Source organism: Macrosteles quadrilineatus, unplaced genomic scaffold, assembly GCF_028750875.1.
Source record: "Macrosteles quadrilineatus isolate MER2022 unplaced genomic scaffold, UCM_ALF_1.0 Scaffold_8__2_contigs__length_117827958, whole genome shotgun sequence".
NCBI lineage: Eukaryota > Metazoa > Arthropoda > Insecta > Hemiptera > Cicadellidae > Macrosteles > Macrosteles quadrilineatus.
In genome coordinates this window covers 7,611,257-7,632,129 of record NW_026542601.1, presented here as the reverse complement: position 1 = coordinate 7,632,129, position 20,873 = coordinate 7,611,257, and the positions used below count along the sequence as shown (strand labels likewise).

The window sequence follows — 20,873 nt, the reverse complement described above, 5'->3', positions numbered from 1 at the left end:
CTTGTTAAACACTAGCCTTTGATTACTAATAGGTAAATCTATATGCACTGCTAAACCAGGTAAACTTGCATTAAATTGCCTATGTGCTTTCGAATACATGAGATTTGAAATTGAATGCTTTATGGAAATTGCTTTTATTGTCTTTGAATGCATTGCTGCGATGCTTTCAAAGCGTTTTGTAATTTGTTAGCAATTAACTGTAGTACTTTAGTACCTTAGTACTGTAGTACTTTTGTAAAAATGGCTAAATTTTTCTGTTTTTTAGTAGTGATTTCTATATACTGTACCCCAATGCGATAAGTTTTCCTAAACATATGTACATATTGATTCCTCTTTAATTCTGTAACATTAAATTCTGCTGACATTTCTACATTTACCTTTTATAATCAATTTATTTTTATTTACCACTTCTTAGGGCTTAAATGGAAACAAAAACAATATAAATTTCACATTTTAACCTTTCGTATGATTTTAAACCATGGATTGGAACTGTGCCATACCAAGTCAATAAGAAGAAGTCATGGATACAATCCAAGTGATATGTCAAGCGAGGGACCACTGCCCAATTGGGGTGTAAAGGTTAAAGGTTTTCAAGCCTACTGTGACCTTGCACTAAGCAATAGATAAACAAGATGAAAATATACTAATCAACTGGCTAAACAAATATTTCAATTTTCTTTTAAGGGCTACGAACTCTAGTTGAGTAGAATAATAATCTATTTTTGCCTTTAATAAGTGTATTAGCAATGTAGCTAAAAATAAATATTACAGAAATATAAAAATATATAATTCATGTAAAGCTTTACACAAATTTACTATAGTATTAAAAACGGTGCCGTATTACATTTACATTATCTCCACACTTTTCATGATTTAAAATAACATGTTTAAGAATAATTAATGTATATAACTGTAACTGCAAGATTTATAAGATGGTAGAAGTAATTTCATATGCGTTTTACTCGATTGCACCACCACTATTGTCTGTATGTCCTTATCTAATATATGTTTTTATATTTTATAAGTATTTACAGTATGATGAAAATTTACACGATTTATTTCCGGCAAAGAAAATGAACAAAAACCGAGGTATAAAATGCAAAAAATTAAAACCATACTTAGAATTTTAAAATAGATCAATGTAAATAAACACGTTAATTTGTAATTTATGTAAAATTTTCAGTCGATATAACAGAAATTAACCATTATTTTTTTTTTTTTTAATAAAGAAAATATTTTTTATTTTGTATTTTGTTATGAACTTGATTTAAAGTAGTATTGTTTACGGTGTGTTTTACCTAAAGATTTTTTTCAACGAATAAGTAAAATGTTAATTTAAACGCGTAACTTATTATCTTTTAAGAGGATCTTCCTTGGTTTATTTGTTTTCTAAATACCCCTCGACTGCCTTGGGCACCTAGTCATTTTCAAACTATAAAATATAGTAAAGGAATTACGTACAAGAAATATAGATCTGACTTATTTGTTATAGTGCCTAAAACATATTGGTTTTATTAATAGTGATTTTGGTTGATTTAATCCAATCTATACCAAATCTACTTACCAACTAATCTATTTAATATTATCTTTACACACGTAATTTTTCTTTTTAATTAAGTGCAATTTTCAATACATACCACACATAAAACAGTATTAATAATCAAACATGATAATTATATTGATTCATGCACAATCAACGGTTACCGTTTTAAATAACCAATCCAGAACTAAAAACTAGTTCAACCCGGGACACATTGTTATGGTCACAATTATTATAACAATGGCATCATTAAAGTCTGTGTCCTAGATAGGTGACGACCTCATTTTCTGGTGTTATAAAATGACTGTTATTTTTGTAATTGCTTCCCACTGAGTACAATCCACTTACCTTTTATTTACGAATTCCTCATAGAGGGAATAAGCTATTACCGTATGTCTCATAGACCTGGACCCGGGACCAATTTACTTTTTGGTTTTGAGATCAACAGTGGCCTAAAACTCCATCCATTTAAATTCATATACATGTGTCCGTTAGCACGATAACTCTAACACAAATCATCAGATTTTGATGAAATGTTGTATAAACTGGTAAACCTACATTTTTTCGAACGAGTTCCTGAACCAGGATAATCAGACTATGGAAACGGGGATTTACGTGGAGTTTTATAGGGTAAAAATAATTTTCCAATTTGTTTCCACAAAACATACAATTTTGCTCCATCTTTCTCAGCCACTCAAACGAACAAATAATGCAGAATATTGAAATGCACTTAATGATTAAGGATAAAATAAAATACAACTGTAAATTCTCATTTTATTAAGATGACAAATTAAACTGTTGTAATATACTTATTTACAAACAAATGCTGATAAAATTTGGAAAATGTATTTATTTCTTACTCTACTACTAATATTTAACTATGAAACTACTTCATTACCTTCCCTGTAGCAGCAAACCTAAGTACTCGTTAAACTATAGGTATTTAAATAGGGAATAAATGTGACAATTTTTAGGAGATATTTTATCGAAAATCCAATCAGGCAAATGGAAGTTCACTCAGTCTGCAGGTTTGCTGTGGCGGGAGAATTATTAACTTAAGCCGATATGCTTGATTTATTAGCCTATGTTTCTACGTGATTGATGTTTTGTAACCTAAATAATAATGACAGAAGTCCCTACTGTCTAAGCGTTGGGGAAATGATGTTGGTAAAATAAACTACTATAATAATATAAGACTAAGAGATATATTTCGATTTTATTTATTTTTAGTTCTTCTGTTCAATAAAAGCTTTTGTTTATAAAGATAATTCGAGATATATATTTTTTAATTCAAGACTTTTGGAAAACTGTATCACAATTAACACAAAATCTTTACCCATCAAAATTTAACAAAGCCAGATTCTAAAAACAAATTAAGAACACACTTTCGATAAGAAAAAGAACTGTATACAAAATTATAAGGATCCTAGAAACAGAGTTTACATTTTATTTTACATCCCTGACGATAAGGAATGCTACTGAATTGTTCATCCCCTGTAGCGAGGCACGATATATATTTGGTCCATCAAAGACCAGTGGATCGTGTAACAGGCTTAGCATCACTTGACTCCATCACCCATATAGGTCCATATAGGTGAACATAGCAAAGTGTATTGTTGAATGAATATTTGTCGAATTTGAGGTATTTTATGGACAGATTTACTGCTGGCAAAGGTTGCTTTATACTTGTGAGCTTTGATTTTTATGTATTTGAGATCAAATAACTTACAATAGTAAGAAAGTTAAAATAACCTATATCATTGTAAGTATCTTACATGTACTTAGAAAATAACAAATGCCACACTACTCATACAGTATTCAACATAAACATTTTCATTAATGTATTTATAAAACATTGTTAAAAACTTACTTGATTATTTAAATTTATAACGTTGTTTAGTTACAAAACATGTAACAAAATTATCTAATGTGTAACATAGCGTATTATATTAAAATAAAATAAAATTATTATAGGTTAAATTAACTTTCCCGATTCTTAAGTGTTATGTCATTCCATCCTCTTGGCTTTCTAATATTGATACAAGAATACTAAAGAAACCAATTTTTGGATAAAAAACGAGATAATTTAAATATAACAATTTATATAGTGACGTGGTGGCTAAGTCGGTAGCACCAAGAATATTTCGTATTTTGGTAGCGACATCATGTCCATTTTTGATGTCGTGGGTTCGAATCCTACCACTACTTTTTTATCAGTACAAGTTTACCTTTCTACTGAACCGGCACACCCCTTGCCTTGCTGAATACTTTACACGCACTAGGTCTCTATAGAAGGGCAAATGGGATCCAAAAGAAGCCACCAACCTAATATATTTTAATCTTTTTGCTCTAGACTTATACAATCTATTGAATAAACATCTGAAAAAACACAATGTAAATCACATCAAAATCAATTTAGCCTGTTTCGTATGAATTTTTAGTAAGCAATACTATTATCTCGAGAATATTTCATAAAATGTACGTAATCTTCCTACATTTTTTAAAATAAGAAACCATTTCAGTTTTGGTGTTGGTTAAATTATCTCAATTACACAAACTAAATATGTAAGTATTTATTCACATGTTAATTATGTTGTTACATTCAATAGTCCAACGGGCACCTCACTCGTTTGTCTTTATTCCTATTTCAACTAATTTGGAAAACTATTTAAAATTATTAAAACAAAATAAATCTAACCACCACTAAGACACGTGACAGTGATTGTTAACCGTAATTTTTCTGTTTAGAGTTTGAAATCAGTCGAAATGTTAATTATATAGGGCAAATAAAGATAAAACCAATTTTTGTAGATATTATAAAGCTTTCCTTATGAGAAAAATTAATTAAGTATATAGCTTTGGCCGCTAAGTTTGGTCGCTCTAATTAATATTAAGACTAAACACCTAATTTCTTTCTCAACATGTGCACATTTTAATTATATGTTTATTTATTTCCTTTTAACTATTGATATATTTTTAAATATATTTTAACTATCCAGAATGATGCGAGAAGGTATAGTATTGTAAATTAAGTGTAATATTAGAGTCTCTTGATATTTTTATGTCTATGAATTTATAAAAAGTAATCAGAAAGGCAATGTTTTTTTTAAACAGTTCTAAAAAGTCCTTTAAAAAACAATAAATGGATAAATGAATTATACCGTTATTGAAGATGGTTTTACAAACCTTACCTTGCCTTGAGAGTATTTGATCCACATCTCTGTTAAATATCTACTTCTTTAAGGTATATACTTGGAAAAACATCGAAGAATAATAATAATAATTGTAGGGTAACTACTGCAAGACAAGTTTATCTTTTTATTATACTATATTTGCTTTTATTATATGTCAAAAATGTTCCCCCCTGAAACATTTAACAATAAATACGGTAACAACAGAAGATTGCTGTGCAAAAGCTAATTTACAAGCAGCATTCAACAAAGTGCTGCAATTTACCAGAAAGGAAACAATAAACTTCTCTTTTACCTAATTTACTTTTCGTTGTTTGGAATGTAAATTGCCTTATTTTATTACAAATAACAAATGTAAATGTATGACTTAAACAATAAATAATGTTCTAATATTTCTTAGTTTGTTACTATATTATTACTGATTAAATGGGTTGGGTGAGCTTGATAAGTAATTGACTCTATAATATTTTATCTTGGGAAGAATATACTTCATTTTCCATGTATTTTTTATACTCAATTAAATCCATATCTTGGCTACTTATGCAAATATTTTAGAATTACCACAAAGAATAAAACATAAAATGTAAAAGGTAATATAAAGAGTTAAATAATTTGTCACGTATTTAAAAATCTGTGATATGTCTAAGATATTCATCTTTCATGTATTCTAAAAGCAGACAAAACCTTAAATAGTTTTAATTTACATACACTGTTGCAATGGTGATATAATTAAGTAATTTCATCAAGTTAATTGAAGTATTTTATAGCACACTTTACAGTACACAAAGCTACAGTACACTTACAGTATCATATCAGTACACTTTACAAAATGTTAAATATTACTGTAAAACGTCTACTTGAATTTGAATGCATAACCAAAAGCAGTTACCGGTCATTTTGGTTTCTTTCTATGGATTTTACTTGCAAAATGTAAAATAAAGGGTATAATATCTAAAGCTGGTTATTGGATCATTAAGTACCTTAAACCTACCTGAAATACCTGAAATACGTACCTGAAATAAAACTTACAGTACACAATTTGGGATATATAATCTTGAATAGTTGCAAGGCAATTATATGAATGATGTACAACACTTAATACTCTGCTGCATTTGCACTTTATGTAAACAATCCTATCCTAACTAATGGCAACACTATTGGTCCAACTTCATTAAAGTCTGAGTTCAAAATACAGTTTGGTAACTGTTGTTCACGTATGTAAAAAAATTGTGTAATTAAAAGAGTCCTATTGCTTTCTTTGTTTAGCATAAATACTTTGTCAATATTTTGAGCCTAGTGAAACTAATATATAAACACGAAATATAAATAATCAGCCCTAATAAGGAAATATTTAACAGTCCTGAAATCACTTTTTTGACATGATAATCTTTACCTAATCGTAAACTATTGAACTGTTGGTATTTCAAAAATGCAATGTAGAATCTGAAGGATGCAAAGTATACAAACATGTTTAAAAATTAAAGTATTGCAAAAATTAAATTAATGTAATAATTTAAGTTAAGTAGTTACTTCCATCATTTGTGACGATGCTTGAAAGTTTTCGAAAATCTCATTGGGAGGTATTAAGTTAATAGCAAGATAAGATAAAAGTTTGTTAGTGCTTCCTTTCGAAAAGGAAATTAAGAGAGATTTGATATCCTAGGATCGAAAACAAAATGTTATGAGATTTTCTTTGTTTTTAAACCTTTGATATAGTTTCGTCTTTAAAAAGTTGTGTTTTAATGTATTTATTGTCACTTTCAATCAATGTTAGTCTGCCAAAATTATAAGGTATCTCAGAAATAAATAATTTCTTTATTTTCTTAAAATCTTTGAAATACTTGTGTACTTAAAAATGGTATTAAAAGGATTTTTTTGAATAAATAACAAACATGCTTACAAGCAACTAACAATAAATAACAAGCAACTTCATTTTGTTGCTGTCACAATATAATTACAATTCAAGTCAAGTTTCAATTCAAGTTTTGATTTTTCTTTACGTGCCATTATTGGATTAGTGAGCAAAAAGACTACTTAAAAAGCCTACGATCAGTCTTCGTGAGTTTACATAATACGGCATGTATTTTTTACAGTCAGAACTGAAACAGTAATATGCCTACTTCTAATTTTGAAGTTACTTGTTTGGGCTTTTGTTTTACCATTTATGTCCTCTCATGCCTGTTTATAAATTTCATCAGTTTGAACAGTTTTACCATAGTAATTGTAATACTTATTGGTAAAAAGTTAATCGGAACACGCATAGTTTGACCAAAATGGAATATATAAATCGGTACAAAATTAAGACTTATGTTAAAGGACCTGTGTAGATTGTGTGTTTTTTTATCGGGTTCAAAAAGTCTTTTCGAGGCACAACGTACAATACAATACCATTTCGCGTTTTAAAAATTACATTGGCTTAAAACATTTATAAGTCAAATACAATAACTAATCTGCAATTAGTTAAATTTGTTGATTAGATCTACACAATGAAAAGTATTTTACCTACCGCAAACAGGTTACAATTCAACTTTACTTTTAGACTCATTTGCATAAAATGTGTTTCCTTTTCTATTCTATCTTGGGTAAACATTCTAATGACAGCAGTTAAATTACAATTCAAATAAACTGTTAAAAATCCAGTAGGTTAGCAACACTGAGGGTATTTGCATTATTCGCTTTGCTTTGGAAACAATTAAGCCCTCTTAAAATGCTCAATTTACGCGTGAAAACTCTCGCATTTGTCTTGTTTGTTTACCGATCTGTATATTGCTTTTTTTGACTGCAAGTTTAAGATAATTGATTTGACAAAATATTTTGTAAAACTATTGAACCTGATATGCCATTAGACTCATTAAGTTTATTTAAAGACCTTTATACAATAAAATAATAGTGTCTATGCAGCCAAAATTATGTAAATGGTAAGACATTTTCGGATAAGGTAAAGGACGAGGTGACACAATTATTCCCTTGCACCACCTGCGAATTCGAGCGAATTGACTCCTTATAGAAAAAAATCTAAAATTTGTTCATTTTGAATTTTGCTACATTAGAATATAAGGGTTACTTATCAAATTATTTAAAAAAATTTCCTTTCATGTACACGTTTATCTACAGGTTTAAAACTAGAATTTTACAGTTTCGATGAATATATTATATTTAGAAATAATGTAGCAGAAAGTATTTTGAAAAAATTACATTTTTTATCAGATATTTTTGATACTGTATGATCAAAATGTTATATTACGTGAAAGGCAACATGCATATAACAGAACTCTTGAAAAGGGAAAGCTTAGACAAGCTTAACTTTGTGAAAAGTTATTTGTATGAAGAAAAGTTGATGAAAATTCTGAGAATCTGAGACGAAAGATGATATTTTATTAGTTAAACTCAAAGGATATATATTGGCTGTAAACAGATGAGAAAAATCAATCTTGTTAACTTGAAATTAGCTTAACAGACTTGTCGGTGGTAATACTTTTCAAAAAAATCCTAACTTGAAGCAATAATTGTAACTTATTTTCTTAAAAGATAATTATGTCAAAATATGTTTAAATGATCACATTTTAAGCCTATCATATGTCAGCATTGAGTTAAAACTACGTACAACTTTTTTAAAATTAAATTCAAACACATTAAAAAAATTGTATCGGAAAATCTTTGAATATGTATTGCAATATTTGTCTTATAAATTTGATACTGTTAGAAGTCAATCGTGTTCTCTTCCTTTTAAGTAAAATGATACGCTTGTTGAACATCCATCTTTGATCATTTAGAACCTACACAAATCAATACTCCAATATATTCAGCCTCAGTAAACATGTATCAAATTGCATTATTAAAGTAATATGTACAGCAAACGAACGTTGTTTAAATGGCATGATAAAAAATTTTATGTTCTAATGGAAGAATAAAACATCTGTAATAAATGTTAATGCCATGGGTAGAACTCATAGTCAGGTTAAAAGCTTTCTTGCTATTTTTTTAAATTTCTTTGACATAATACAAATTTAAGTTCTGAAGTAAAATGAAATAATATACTTTATTAGACTGGGCGTAGTAGGTATTATAGTAGTTAATAAAATACTATGTTTTAGAGTTGATAGGCCAATATATTATACAAATGACAAATGTATCCTTAAACACCTGAGATAACTCCACGGAGATGAAACCAGCTGCAACATAAAACAACGAATTGGTACGTATTATCATTGACTTTATATCTACACAGTGTAGATATAAAGTCAATGGTATTAGGCCTATACAGTAATATGGAGGCTAACATACATCACCACTCATTAATATTGCTACTGGTATACAGGGTTGCTGAAAAGTAACTTGCGCCCCTCCTTAATTGTTAAACCATTTGAGATATTTGAAATCGGTTTGTGGAAACCTTCTTGGAAAATGAGGTGCTACAATAATTATATTTGATTTTGAAAATTTTTCCATTGAATGGGTAGGGAGTAGCTCAAAGTTTTCAAATAGGCTAGCAAGTATAGTCGAGTTTTGTATCATTTTACGGGTCTTAACAAAACCAAACAATAAACAAAAAGAAAATAGAAATCAAACAACTAATAACAAAATAACAGCTAAAATTTATTAAGACAATGGTTAGTAAAAGCATGTTTAACACCCCCGCTACCCCTAAGGGCGAAATTTTCAAAATGAATCACAATTATTGTTGCCCCTCATTTCTAAAGAAGGTAGCCTTAAACCGATTTTAAATATCTCAAAAGGTTTAAAATTTAATGAGGGGGGCAAGTTACTTTTCAGCCAACCTCTATAATCGATATAAATCTGTGTTAAGATGTTTAGTGAATTTGTCTTCTACAAATAAACAAAATGCTTCCAAATGTTAGAAAACCACCTGCACTATAAATTATTTACATAATAAAAGAGAGAGGGGATGAAGAAAATGTTAAAATAAATGTACATGTTTATTTTATTTTCTCTAGTACAAAGAGACTGATGTATACAAGAGTATCTCATGGCGTCGCACTCCCGGAAACTGGGGCTCAGACCGGAAACGGGAGGGCGAGAACATGATGACGTCATTGAGCAATGTTGCCAACCCCGCAACACTGGGAACCAGTGCAGCCACCTTGTCGACACTAAATATACAAGTCACGAAGATACGTATACAAGTGAAACGAAAAAGGTTTAGAGAAACAAAGCAAAATGGATTTTAAATACAAAATAAGTCTATGGTGTAAAGGCATTTTATAAAAATAACTTATCTTTGGATAGGTTTAAGCGTTTTACGATACTCGTTTATTTAAAATAGATCCTATTTTCATATTATACCTAGTCTTAATATTACAGTTGATACGTTTTGCCAACTTAACACAATTGCTAAAGTTGTAATTATAATACCTATAACAAAACAATAGTATTAAACGAAATTTATCGTTTTTATAAAATTTATTTCATCAATTAGATTTACATTAGAATATTTTTGTTTATTCGAAAACAACTAACAAATAGGAAATTACAGCCTATACATTGGATAACAATAACAACATAACACTTAACATTTAGGTTAACACAAAGAGGTGTTTGCCCAAAAACACTGAACAATCATGAGCATATTGACACCGGTATAGCAAAAGATCAAATTTGTTAAAACATACCCAATATCGCATGGATAGGTACAACTATGATGATGTAAGTAAAGTTAATAAAACTACAGAGGAGTTAAAATACAAAATTAGCAAGTCTTATATACAAGGGAGTGAATACGGCGATGTTTTCATAGACCTGCAACAAAAACAAGTTATAAACATTAATAGTTGGTAGAGTCAAGATTGTTTTGTCTGTACAACACTTAGTGCTTTCAGTTTTAAACAAGTGTAAAATCAGTAGTGTAAGTAAATTTCGAGGGTTAACATATATAAAAAAAATATTTGACAAAACTAACAGATTTGAAGCAACTTATGAAATCATTGTTGCGCATTTGCTATAAAATCTTAGTTCGTACAGCGTCTCATTAATAATATTTTAATTCTTTCTTATAATTTAAGACACGATTAAAGAAGTTGTTTTGGGAAAATTTCTTAGATGAAAGAGAATTTACTGCAAAAAACTTCCAGTCAGGCATAATGAAAACCCAACCCATGAATTCAAACGTTGCGTTGAATCTGCAAGAGTAGTGTATATGTTACAGGCAAAGTATATAATCAGGCATTCTATAGAATGACTAAGCATTCTATAAAATACCTAAAATGAAGCAGGCAAAGTATGAAATTGAGCAAATTATATACTTCGTCATTCTATAGAATGCCTATTGGCACTGTAGGGCAATGTATAAAATACGCTGTTCTTGGAATTTTGTAGACTTTTCTACCCTTGTTTGTAATAATTACTCGTATATCTAATCTAAAATAAACTGACCTAATTTAATCATACACACAATATTTAGATATTCTACACTATATTTTGTATACATTTATATACAGGATTTCTCATACATGTATATAAATGTATATCATTAGATTTGTAAATGATGGTCTACAGTATTTATTTCAAAGTAATTTTTATAATAAACCAAAAATTAATACTGTAAACCACAAAAGTAAACTCTACATTTACCTATTCTTTTGTGTATACAAGTCTGTAGATAATTAATTATTGTTTTTAGCAGAAAGCAAAGAAAACCAATATTGTAGCTAAGTTACCGGTAAACAAAATAACCAAAATATGTATGCGATCCGATTATTAATTACAGAGAAAATAGAAAGTTGGTAATTATCAACAGTTTGAACCTTGGCCAACTTAACATGGTTCGAGGGGGATTTTTGGGGACTTATGTAAAAATGTTTCTCTAGTTTTTATATATCAATAGGGTAAAATTCAGCTTGACTCCAATTTTTTTCCCATTTTAAACCTTTATTGACAGGGCTACGATGCCTAGTCAAAATGAATAACATCCTATCGTTATTATTCATTTCGTACTTTGTCTAATAACTTCAGACATTGTATAGGATGTCTGCATTATATACTTTGCCTGTAACGTAACATCCATAATCTAGAATAGTTGTTGTCGCAGTGTTTTTTTTATATTTTTTTTATTAAAGTACACATCTCTTCTACCCCCCCCCTCCCCACGTCTAGCCTAGCACGCCAGTCAGTGACAGCAGCGCTTTTAGTGGCCTGGTACAGACTATCGATGTATACTGTATAGTTAGACTATACACATCGATGGTGCGTACAATAGTAGATTTAAATGTAACGTTTTCATCGGCTCCAGGAGAGTTCTGAGTTCCAATCACGCTATCTTCATAGAGCTTATTTATTTCACCCATTTAAACTTCCTTGTAATCTTAATTCTGTTTATTAGGATCAAGATACAAGAACGAATTGTTTAAAATTTTAGAAATATCGTTTGTAGGTCTAGTTAAGAGACAAGTGCATCTGAATAACAGGGTCCACTATTTCTTAAAAGAATATTTTGGACCTTGACTGCCGTTGTGCCTGGCCACAGCATTTTTATTTTTATCTGCTTCTTACAATAATGTTACACCACCATTTCAATACAGAGTAAACGCATTCTGTGCATAATGCCGATTAATTTGGAGACTTCTCATGAGCTACTCACCGATCCAGCGGTTCATAATATATCGTTGGATCTAGTAGTCTTGGTCAAAGCCGACTTCTCCTGGTCGGGTCGGCCATTGATGTGGCCGGGAAGGTGGGAGCGGTCTGGGCCACAGTATATAACCTTGCGGAACGCCTTCCGGAAGTTTTCCGAAAGAAAAGCATACAAGATGGGGTTGACGCATGAGTTCATGTAGGCCAGAACGTGACTGACGATCTGAATCATCACCGAGGTGTTCGTTATCTCGTACCTGTCTACGCTTTTCAACACCAGAATCACCTGAGAACAGATCAAATAAACTTTTAACTGTATGAGTATGAGACAATACTGTTGATTTATATCATATTTACATCATATTAAATATAGGCCGATAGCAGTGCTGCAGTTAGCATAATTTCTGGCGTCCACCGCTGGGAGTGCCGTGTAGTTACGTAGCACGTGCGCATTAACTATAGCCTACGGTAGTCCCAGCGGTGGACGCCAGAACTGATGCTAACAGCAGCACTGCTGTTAGTCTACATTTAATTCTATTTGTCTATGATATTATTTTTCTATGATGTAATTGCTAATGCAAACCAGAATATCTTGAGTCAAGTACTCACTTGAAAAAATATTGATGTTTAGGATGGTATCTGTTTGAACTTTTTGTAAGATTTTTCAGAGGAACACTTTTTGACATCCGATGAATACAAACATTACATTTGGAAGGAATTGAGTGGTCTGAATAATTCAGACAAATGACATTATGCCTTGATGATATGCGACTTGATCAAGACACAAATGTATTAGTTTGAAATTTATATGGTTGCTGATAGAACAGTTAAATGGTCATTCACCTAAGATAAGCTATTTATACTAAGATTTCCGTGTCAAACTATCAAAAAATTATCAAAATATTGAAGCCAAGCAAATGAATAAAAGCATTTTTTATGTTTATTGTTTGTATTTTACAAACAAAAATTTGATAGCTTTGCTCCAAATTTCTCATTCCTAGGTTACCTTTATACGAACACTATGTACTAATGTAATACACTATGTAATATTCATAATAAAGTAATTTCAATGAAACCATTCATTTGGATTCATATTGGAAAATATAAATGCATATAAATACATTAACTTAACAGGTGTTTAATGAGTTAGAAAGCTATTAAACCTACTTTTTCAGTATGAACATGAAGACAATAATCTAATAAAATGTTAACCACAAAGATACGGTTTGTTAAAACCGTATATATTAACCATTTAATAAACTTATAATACTGTAATCAACCCATATTCAATATTTACTTTTGAACCCTTTTAAAGTCTAATCTAATATTTTCTGGGTAGGATATCTGAAGACATATTTCAGTAATATTGTTGTACTGTATATTGACAGTGCCTTGTGTGTTTGTCTTTCTTACGGAAGTGAATCTGCAAATAACACATTCATTTTTAAATGTAATATTTTTTACAAAGGTAACTAAAGGAAGAGGGTTTGTTCAAAGGATCCAAAACTTCACAATAAATTAAAACCTTCACAAAATAAAGGGACCGTGAAATGCGGGTCCTATATTAAAGTTGGGATGAATATCGCACTGCTTCCTGCCTTTGACATAAGCAACTGTAGGGGAAGTTATTCATCATACGTGAGTTTCTTTATGTATTTGTTATTAATTTACAAGCTCAGTTATTAAGGAACCAAATCTATTGTATGATCTGTGCCTAAGAATATTTATAAAAATATGCAACATTTAAATAGAAATAATTAATTATTATTTATGAGCTAATAAAAAAAAGATATTTGGTATCTACATAATCCGAAATATACTAAACAAATAAATACAACACGTAAATGTAAGTACTTGTGGAGAACGAGCTACTAATGTTGTTTGAGCTATTCTTAAAACATCATTCCTATCCATAAACCCCAAACAAACTATTTGCAAAAAGTAAAAAAATACATACCATCAATAAAAAATATGTCACTAAAAATAGTTTGTAACATAAAAATTATGTCAATTTACCATGTTTTTAATCAAGGTAAAATAAATGTATTGATCACAATACTATCTTATTTCATGTCGAACCCTTAAGTCACCGGAACACAAATCTATAGTCCACACATGTTATGTTGAGTTTCATCTTAGGCATTAGTCTAAATAATTGTTTGAATTTCAAATATTTCATGTCGTGATGTTGAATGAATGAAAAATGTGGGTAAAATGTTATATTAATATGTAGGTGAGTCGAGAGAATTTTGGGCCTGGAACTTAGTAATATTGAAAACAAAAAGTTATATTTAGGAAGAAATACCCAATAGGTAGAATACGAAATTTAAATTCATTGTTAAGCCCCTGAGCTGTTGATATTATTGTAAGAATGAATTACTAATGTCAAATAGCTCACTACTGGATGGTGAGTTTCATTCAGAACATGATTTGACACAGTGTGTTATCATCAGCTGTTATCATGGTCTGAATGAAACTCACCATCCAGTATTGAGCTATTTGACGTAAGTAATTTATTCTTACGAGAATAAGTCAATCAAACAGCAAGTAATTTGACACCTCAAGTATATTACACCTCAGTTTCTTCATCTACAATCAAACCACAATTTTGTACCTGCAAAATTGTTCCACTGATTATTGAATGACATTTAATTCTATTACCATAATCATTGTGCCTCATTCAAAAGCTTTGACACAACAATTTTTTTTTTTTTTTTTTCAAATCAAATCAATTTTATTTCCACAATATATAAAAAATTTACAATTTTTCAAAAAAATTAAATACAAATATATATAGTCTTGAAGCATTATAGAGTAAATTGATTACGTAAATTAATTCTAGTAAAATTAAATTTATAAAGTTATAATAGTAAAAACTTAAATACTAGTTGAATGTTTGCTCCGGCTTGAATAATAACTAATGTAATAGATAAGGAAATGAGTCTACATGGACCTCAGTGGTCTGTGCGTAGACTCGAGTTGTTAAAAATTATATATATTTTTGAGCTAATTTGAAATAGAATAAAAAGTTTAAGATTAAATAAAAATTTACTATGTGCTATGGGAACGTGTAAAGATAAAGATAAGTTTAAAGATTATATAAAAAATTGGAGTTCTTCTCTAACTTCAATAAAAACTCAATTCTTCCTAACTTCATTATTTCACTTCGATTTCTTACTTGTATTGGGCACCAGCAGATAGCAAAGATGGCGACCACCACCACGACCATTCTCGTCACCCTCTTCTTGCCTCTGCGACTCTCTGCTGAACAATGGCCTCCGGGGGCTACGCCCCTCCAGAGACGCATCAGCATGCAGAGGTAAAGGCCGCAGATCAGGGCCAGCGGGATGACGTACGAGGTGGCGAAGAAGGTGACCTGTCAAAGAGAGTCAGGATTAGAGAAGAAAACGTACTCTAAAATAGGGAAAATTGTTCATCGACATGATAATAAATAGCATATAAGAGTCGTGGGAATATTAAAGTAAAACTTGCAATTATTTCGCTGCTAGAAAACTACTTGATCAATGATTCTAATCAATTAGGTCATTAGTTTGACCAAATACTCAGGTATGGTTTGGTTTGCGGTAGAGTGCAACTCTTAAGTTTTATGGGTCTTCGTAAAATGCTATGCCTTCAAAATTAATTTGTTTTGAAAATAATATAAGATTTTAAAATAGTCAGTCCAGAAGATAATATTTTAACGTAAAAATAAAACACGCTAAAAGTTGTAAAAAAAAACTTAAGAAATACTCTTGGTTAATCTCCTTTAAGCAAAGTTATCAATGTGAGTATTAATAAAACATGTGACACATTTCATATTAATACAAATATGTAGACTGCATTCTAAGATAGGATAAGGAATTGTTATTTGTGCAACTAGTGAGAAAAGAGAGCAATTGCCTCACTCGAGAGAAATCCTTACTCACGAGCCGTAGGCAGGTGAGGAATGGTTTCTCGAGTGAGGCAATTGTACTTTGAACTCGAGTTGCACATTATACTTTTCCTACAGTTACCATAAAACAAATAAATTGGTCTTATGTTTGTTCAAACATAACCTATTTTTACACAGAAGTGAACTTTTAATATAACATTTAATGTGAAGTGACAAATACAACAGTACAACAGCTGACCAGCTGATTTACAGCCAGTGCTGCCAACGTACTTCGCGCGCATACGACGTTGCCTGCAGGTTACGCGCTCACTATTTCTTGCCTTCACGTTGCAAATCTGGAGTGAGACAAAGCAATTAGAGTGAGACAATGTTAACATTGTCTCACCGATGAGCGAATTGACCACTTTGCTTTCTCAAATCAGTGAGAGAACATGTACATTGTCAGGTAATTGTAGGAAAAACAATTTGATGTCACAACATGTTGCATTTTTGACAGAGAAGTTTAATAGACTTATTATACCTTTTAGGTTAAAAAGTTGTTTCAATGAGTTTTTACCCACATTTCTTCAACAAATAATCATCACAAAAGTTCAAAAATAGTTAAATTATTTTTATATCGCACGATATAACTTGGTCACTAAATAAGTTTAAATGTTTTATCATCGCTGTTCATCTTTTGATAATGTAAATAAACATACCGAATGGAAACTATTTATAACGTTCAAGTTTTCTGTTAGTAAAATAATATACAATAGGCCTAAGTTTCTATTCTTATTTACGTCTCAAAAACGTGTTTTCGGATCACGTAGCCGCAGGCAACGTTATAAAAGAAAATGGACAAGGGAAATGGGGAATTGGGCCATGTTTCTTCTATACTACTTGATGAAACGTACGTTTTGACGATGATAAAATAAGGTTTTGTGAATTTCACAAAGTATAGCAGAAATAATATGTTCCGACCTAAATGGAGATATGTAATAAAGAGTTGATTGAATTTCTTACGGTAATGAATTATGTGTGACAATTACGAACAGATTCCAAAAATATAGCTTAAATGGAACTTTATTACTCAATTAACAGATACTTTCAAGATATTTTGCAAAAGAAACTATAACTAAAGAGATTTATGAAATTTCAAAGTGAGCGGAACAGCGCAAAGGAACGGAATTAGCTATTAATCGCCTTTATTAAGGGAATAAAGCAGAAACCCAGGTTCAACTAATTAGATTTTCTTCTTTGACTTTATATTTTCAGGACTTATTGAATTAAAAGGGATTGATAAAAAAGGTTGAAAGTTATTTAAACGAAAAGTTTCTTGTACAAAGAATTTGTGAACAGTTAATTGATTATTGATTGCTTAAGAAACTAAAATATTAGGTTACTTTTTTTTATTAATACTCAAAATTTGAAAAAAAAATATGTTAATCAAATTATCGTTGCTCAGAAAGTTATAAAGAAATCAATAGGTGATCATATAATCATATCTTAAAGTTGATATTTTGAAAGAGTTTAAATATTTTGAACACTGATAAGAAGACCAACTGATCTATTTCCTTACCTCTTGCAATAGCAATATATTTTTGTAATATTATTTCTTGCATAAAAAGCATGATGTTTAATATAAGTTATAACTTAGTAGTATTAATCCCACCTGTGTGACCACAATATTCAGTAATTATACGAAAAATATACGAGAACCGACCGTGCAATTTAGACGACTAATATTAAACGACACGTGAACATAATTGTGAGAAAATTTTTTTCGTTATATTGAAAAGAAACAAAAAAAAAGATATTGAGTGGAATAAAAGTCATACCGTTATGGTATCATTCTGTTCTATTCCAATGGTACCATTCTGTCTAGCAAGGTTTATTTCATATTGCCCCATTCTCTGTGAATTCATAACAGTATAAACTTTACAGACGGCCCAAGAACATTGTAAACTTGATAAGACCCCAGTGTTTATGTGTTTTCTTCTAGAAAATACTTTCTCAGTTATAAACTTGTTTCATTTTCTTTATTTTTGTTTTAAAACTAGTTGTCATAGATAGTTTTATGAGAAGATATAGTAGTGTTTGAGATAGGCCTATTAAAGAATTGGTTTTGTCTCAAATCTTGCACGAAGTTTTTTTACGTGTGTGTTATATTATATCACAATAATCTCGTCATTTGAGATTTACTATTAAATTACACAAAGGTTATGTCCAATATTTTCCCAACAAAGTATATGTTACTTTACAATCCTTTTACGATATTAGGAAATTTTTATAAGTACTTTAGTAGCACGGATGGTTGTATTTATTTAAATTAAAATAAAATAAACACTTTCCAAAGGCTGTTGAAATAAGTTTAACTGTACATAATAAACAATTTTACTCAAAATAACCGTCATAACTTGTCATATTTTCACATTTAAGGGGGTTCGCTTACGTTTTATGTTTATAGGTGTGACAATCCCTTATCATTCCCCTGCACACAATATTCCAATACAAAACAAGCTAGTGGTAGAATCAAATGATGAAATCCGTTTGATTTCCTTTGCTAAAAACTAAAAAAAAAAACTCTAGTTTTAAGTTAGATAGTGTGTTAAGCTAGTTTGTTAGTAACTTACAATTCCATTTTCTAACCTAGACTATGTAGTAAATACATTATTTATCAATATTCTAGTTACTATTGTGTAAAAAAATATAAATATATACAGGTCAGACAAAAAACTTTAAAAAGGCTATATGTAAATTAAAACCACATTAAATATCGCCTGTATAGTACATAGAAAGACGCGATTAAAAGTAATGAGTTAGATGATATGTGTAATTCTGTAATTTACATGGACTTTTTAATAAACTATAGCTCTTGTAAAGCTGAAGCTACATTCATAACTAACGACAATTGTACGCATTATAAACATTCAACGGCGGTTTAATACAGAACTAGAGTCATGAACTTATTTATAAGCCCGTTTAGCCTATCTCACATCATTAGTGTTTACTCGTTTGTGTTTTTGGCTTAACCACTTACGGAAAAGTAAAATAACTTATTAATAAGGGTACGTGTTACATTTTGGGCGAGGTTTATACTAGAAAATCAAGTCTTAAGATCAGCTTTTTATAAACGAATTTCTTTTTACTGGCATTGATAAAGCCAAGTATATTGAACCTCACAATATTCAAGTTACTTTCAGTAAGGAGAGTTTTATTTGTGGGATTAAACATATGGCTGAAAATGTTTCAAGAAATTTTTCGTGTGGCAATTTTTAATCACCTCTATAACAGAGTACTGAGCAGCTCGTCAAGCACGGGCAATTGAATTACCTCCCTTGACATAGCTAATGTGAGGGCTGCAAGTATTATTTAATTTTGAAGTTGCGAAACATTATTTGTATTATTTATTACGTGAGAACTTTATAGTTGAAGAACTGTAAGTTAAAACCAGCTTTTGGTTGTATTTACCTCATAACTATAGACTATTTTTAGATTAAAACAAAACATAATTTATCATAAAAAACATTATTTTACCACAAATAGTAAGAATATAGTTTTATAAAAAGTTTTTTCTTGATACTTTACGTTTACTATTTTGATAAAACTTTTTCAAACATACGTCATGAAAAGACATATTAATTCATGTTAAATTTCAATTTATAAAAAGTGAATTCCAAACAGTTGTTTTCAACGAAATCCATAACCATATAAAACTTTGCAGTCAGCCCGAAACGCTGTAAACTAGATAAGACCTTGAATGTTTATGTGTTTTTCTTTTGCTGAATAAACTTTCAGCCATTCGAAGTTGCGTGGAAAATAAAGTTAGATTACTTGTACGTTAAAACTGAAATGTTATGCAACAAAGCAAAATTATTAGTAAGAAAAATCGGATTATTTACTTACTTTATCCTTAAATCTTATTTTTAATTTTTTTTTTGAGACTCAAAACAATCTAGACATTGAATGAAGATCACGTTAATCAAAGTTAAATTAAAATAATATTAATTTACTAAAATTAAATTTTAAATAATGGTCAAATATTTTTTTCATACCAGTTTTTGCTTTAAAATATACAATGATTATAGCGTATTTCTTCAAAAGATTGTAACTTAATTACTTATATGTTTTCATTTCAATTGATTATCATTATTATTTCCAAGCTGTTTGGTAATTTTCTTCACAGGCTTTGGAGGATTTGATGGGTAATAAATAAATAAATAAATTGAGCAGTGTGAAGAATTTTATAGTAACAAATTAATGTAATTATTATTTATAAAAAAAATTTACATAAGTTAGTTTTTATAGTATATTATGCACATATATTTTTATAACGAATATCATGTATGACTACTAAATATAATATGACTCATTAAAGCTAGTCATATAGATTAAGCTTTACTTGGATATATTTTTCTAATATTAATATTGTGAATGTTATGATTTCAGGGGAAAGATTTTGTATAAAGGCTGACGATTTTTAACCTTTGAAGATAACGTTAACTAACAAAGGGAGGGGTTGTATCTTTAAAAGCCTTCCATTCAATGTAACTTATTGCTATATTGATTGAAGGTTTTAGTGATGGGTATAAAAATACTTTGAGAAAAAAAAAACTATATATACAATAAGGTTACATTTCTCGGCAAACATAATCCTGGTTACAATTATCTTGCTCATCAATTT

The 20,873-nt window shown here is 29.8% G+C and overlaps 1 protein-coding gene across 1 annotated transcript in view; it reads right to left on the bottom strand.

Moving 5' to 3' along the window:
- Window positions 1-9,655: 9,655 nt before the first annotated feature.
- The window catches only part of LOC129000031 (allatostatin-A receptor-like), a 32,452-nt gene continuing 21,234 nt past the window's right edge, over window positions 9,656-20,873 (bottom strand). Inside the window, exons 2-4 of the mRNA XM_054426878.1 lie at window positions 15,497-15,694; window positions 12,326-12,604; window positions 9,656-10,488 (exon numbers count right to left, since the gene is read on the bottom strand). Coding sequence (XP_054282853.1) covers window positions 12,338-12,604; window positions 15,497-15,694 — 465 coding nt within the window. The 3' untranslated portion in view covers window positions 9,656-10,488; window positions 12,326-12,337. The remainder of the gene's footprint in view (window positions 10,489-12,325; window positions 12,605-15,496; window positions 15,695-20,873) is intronic.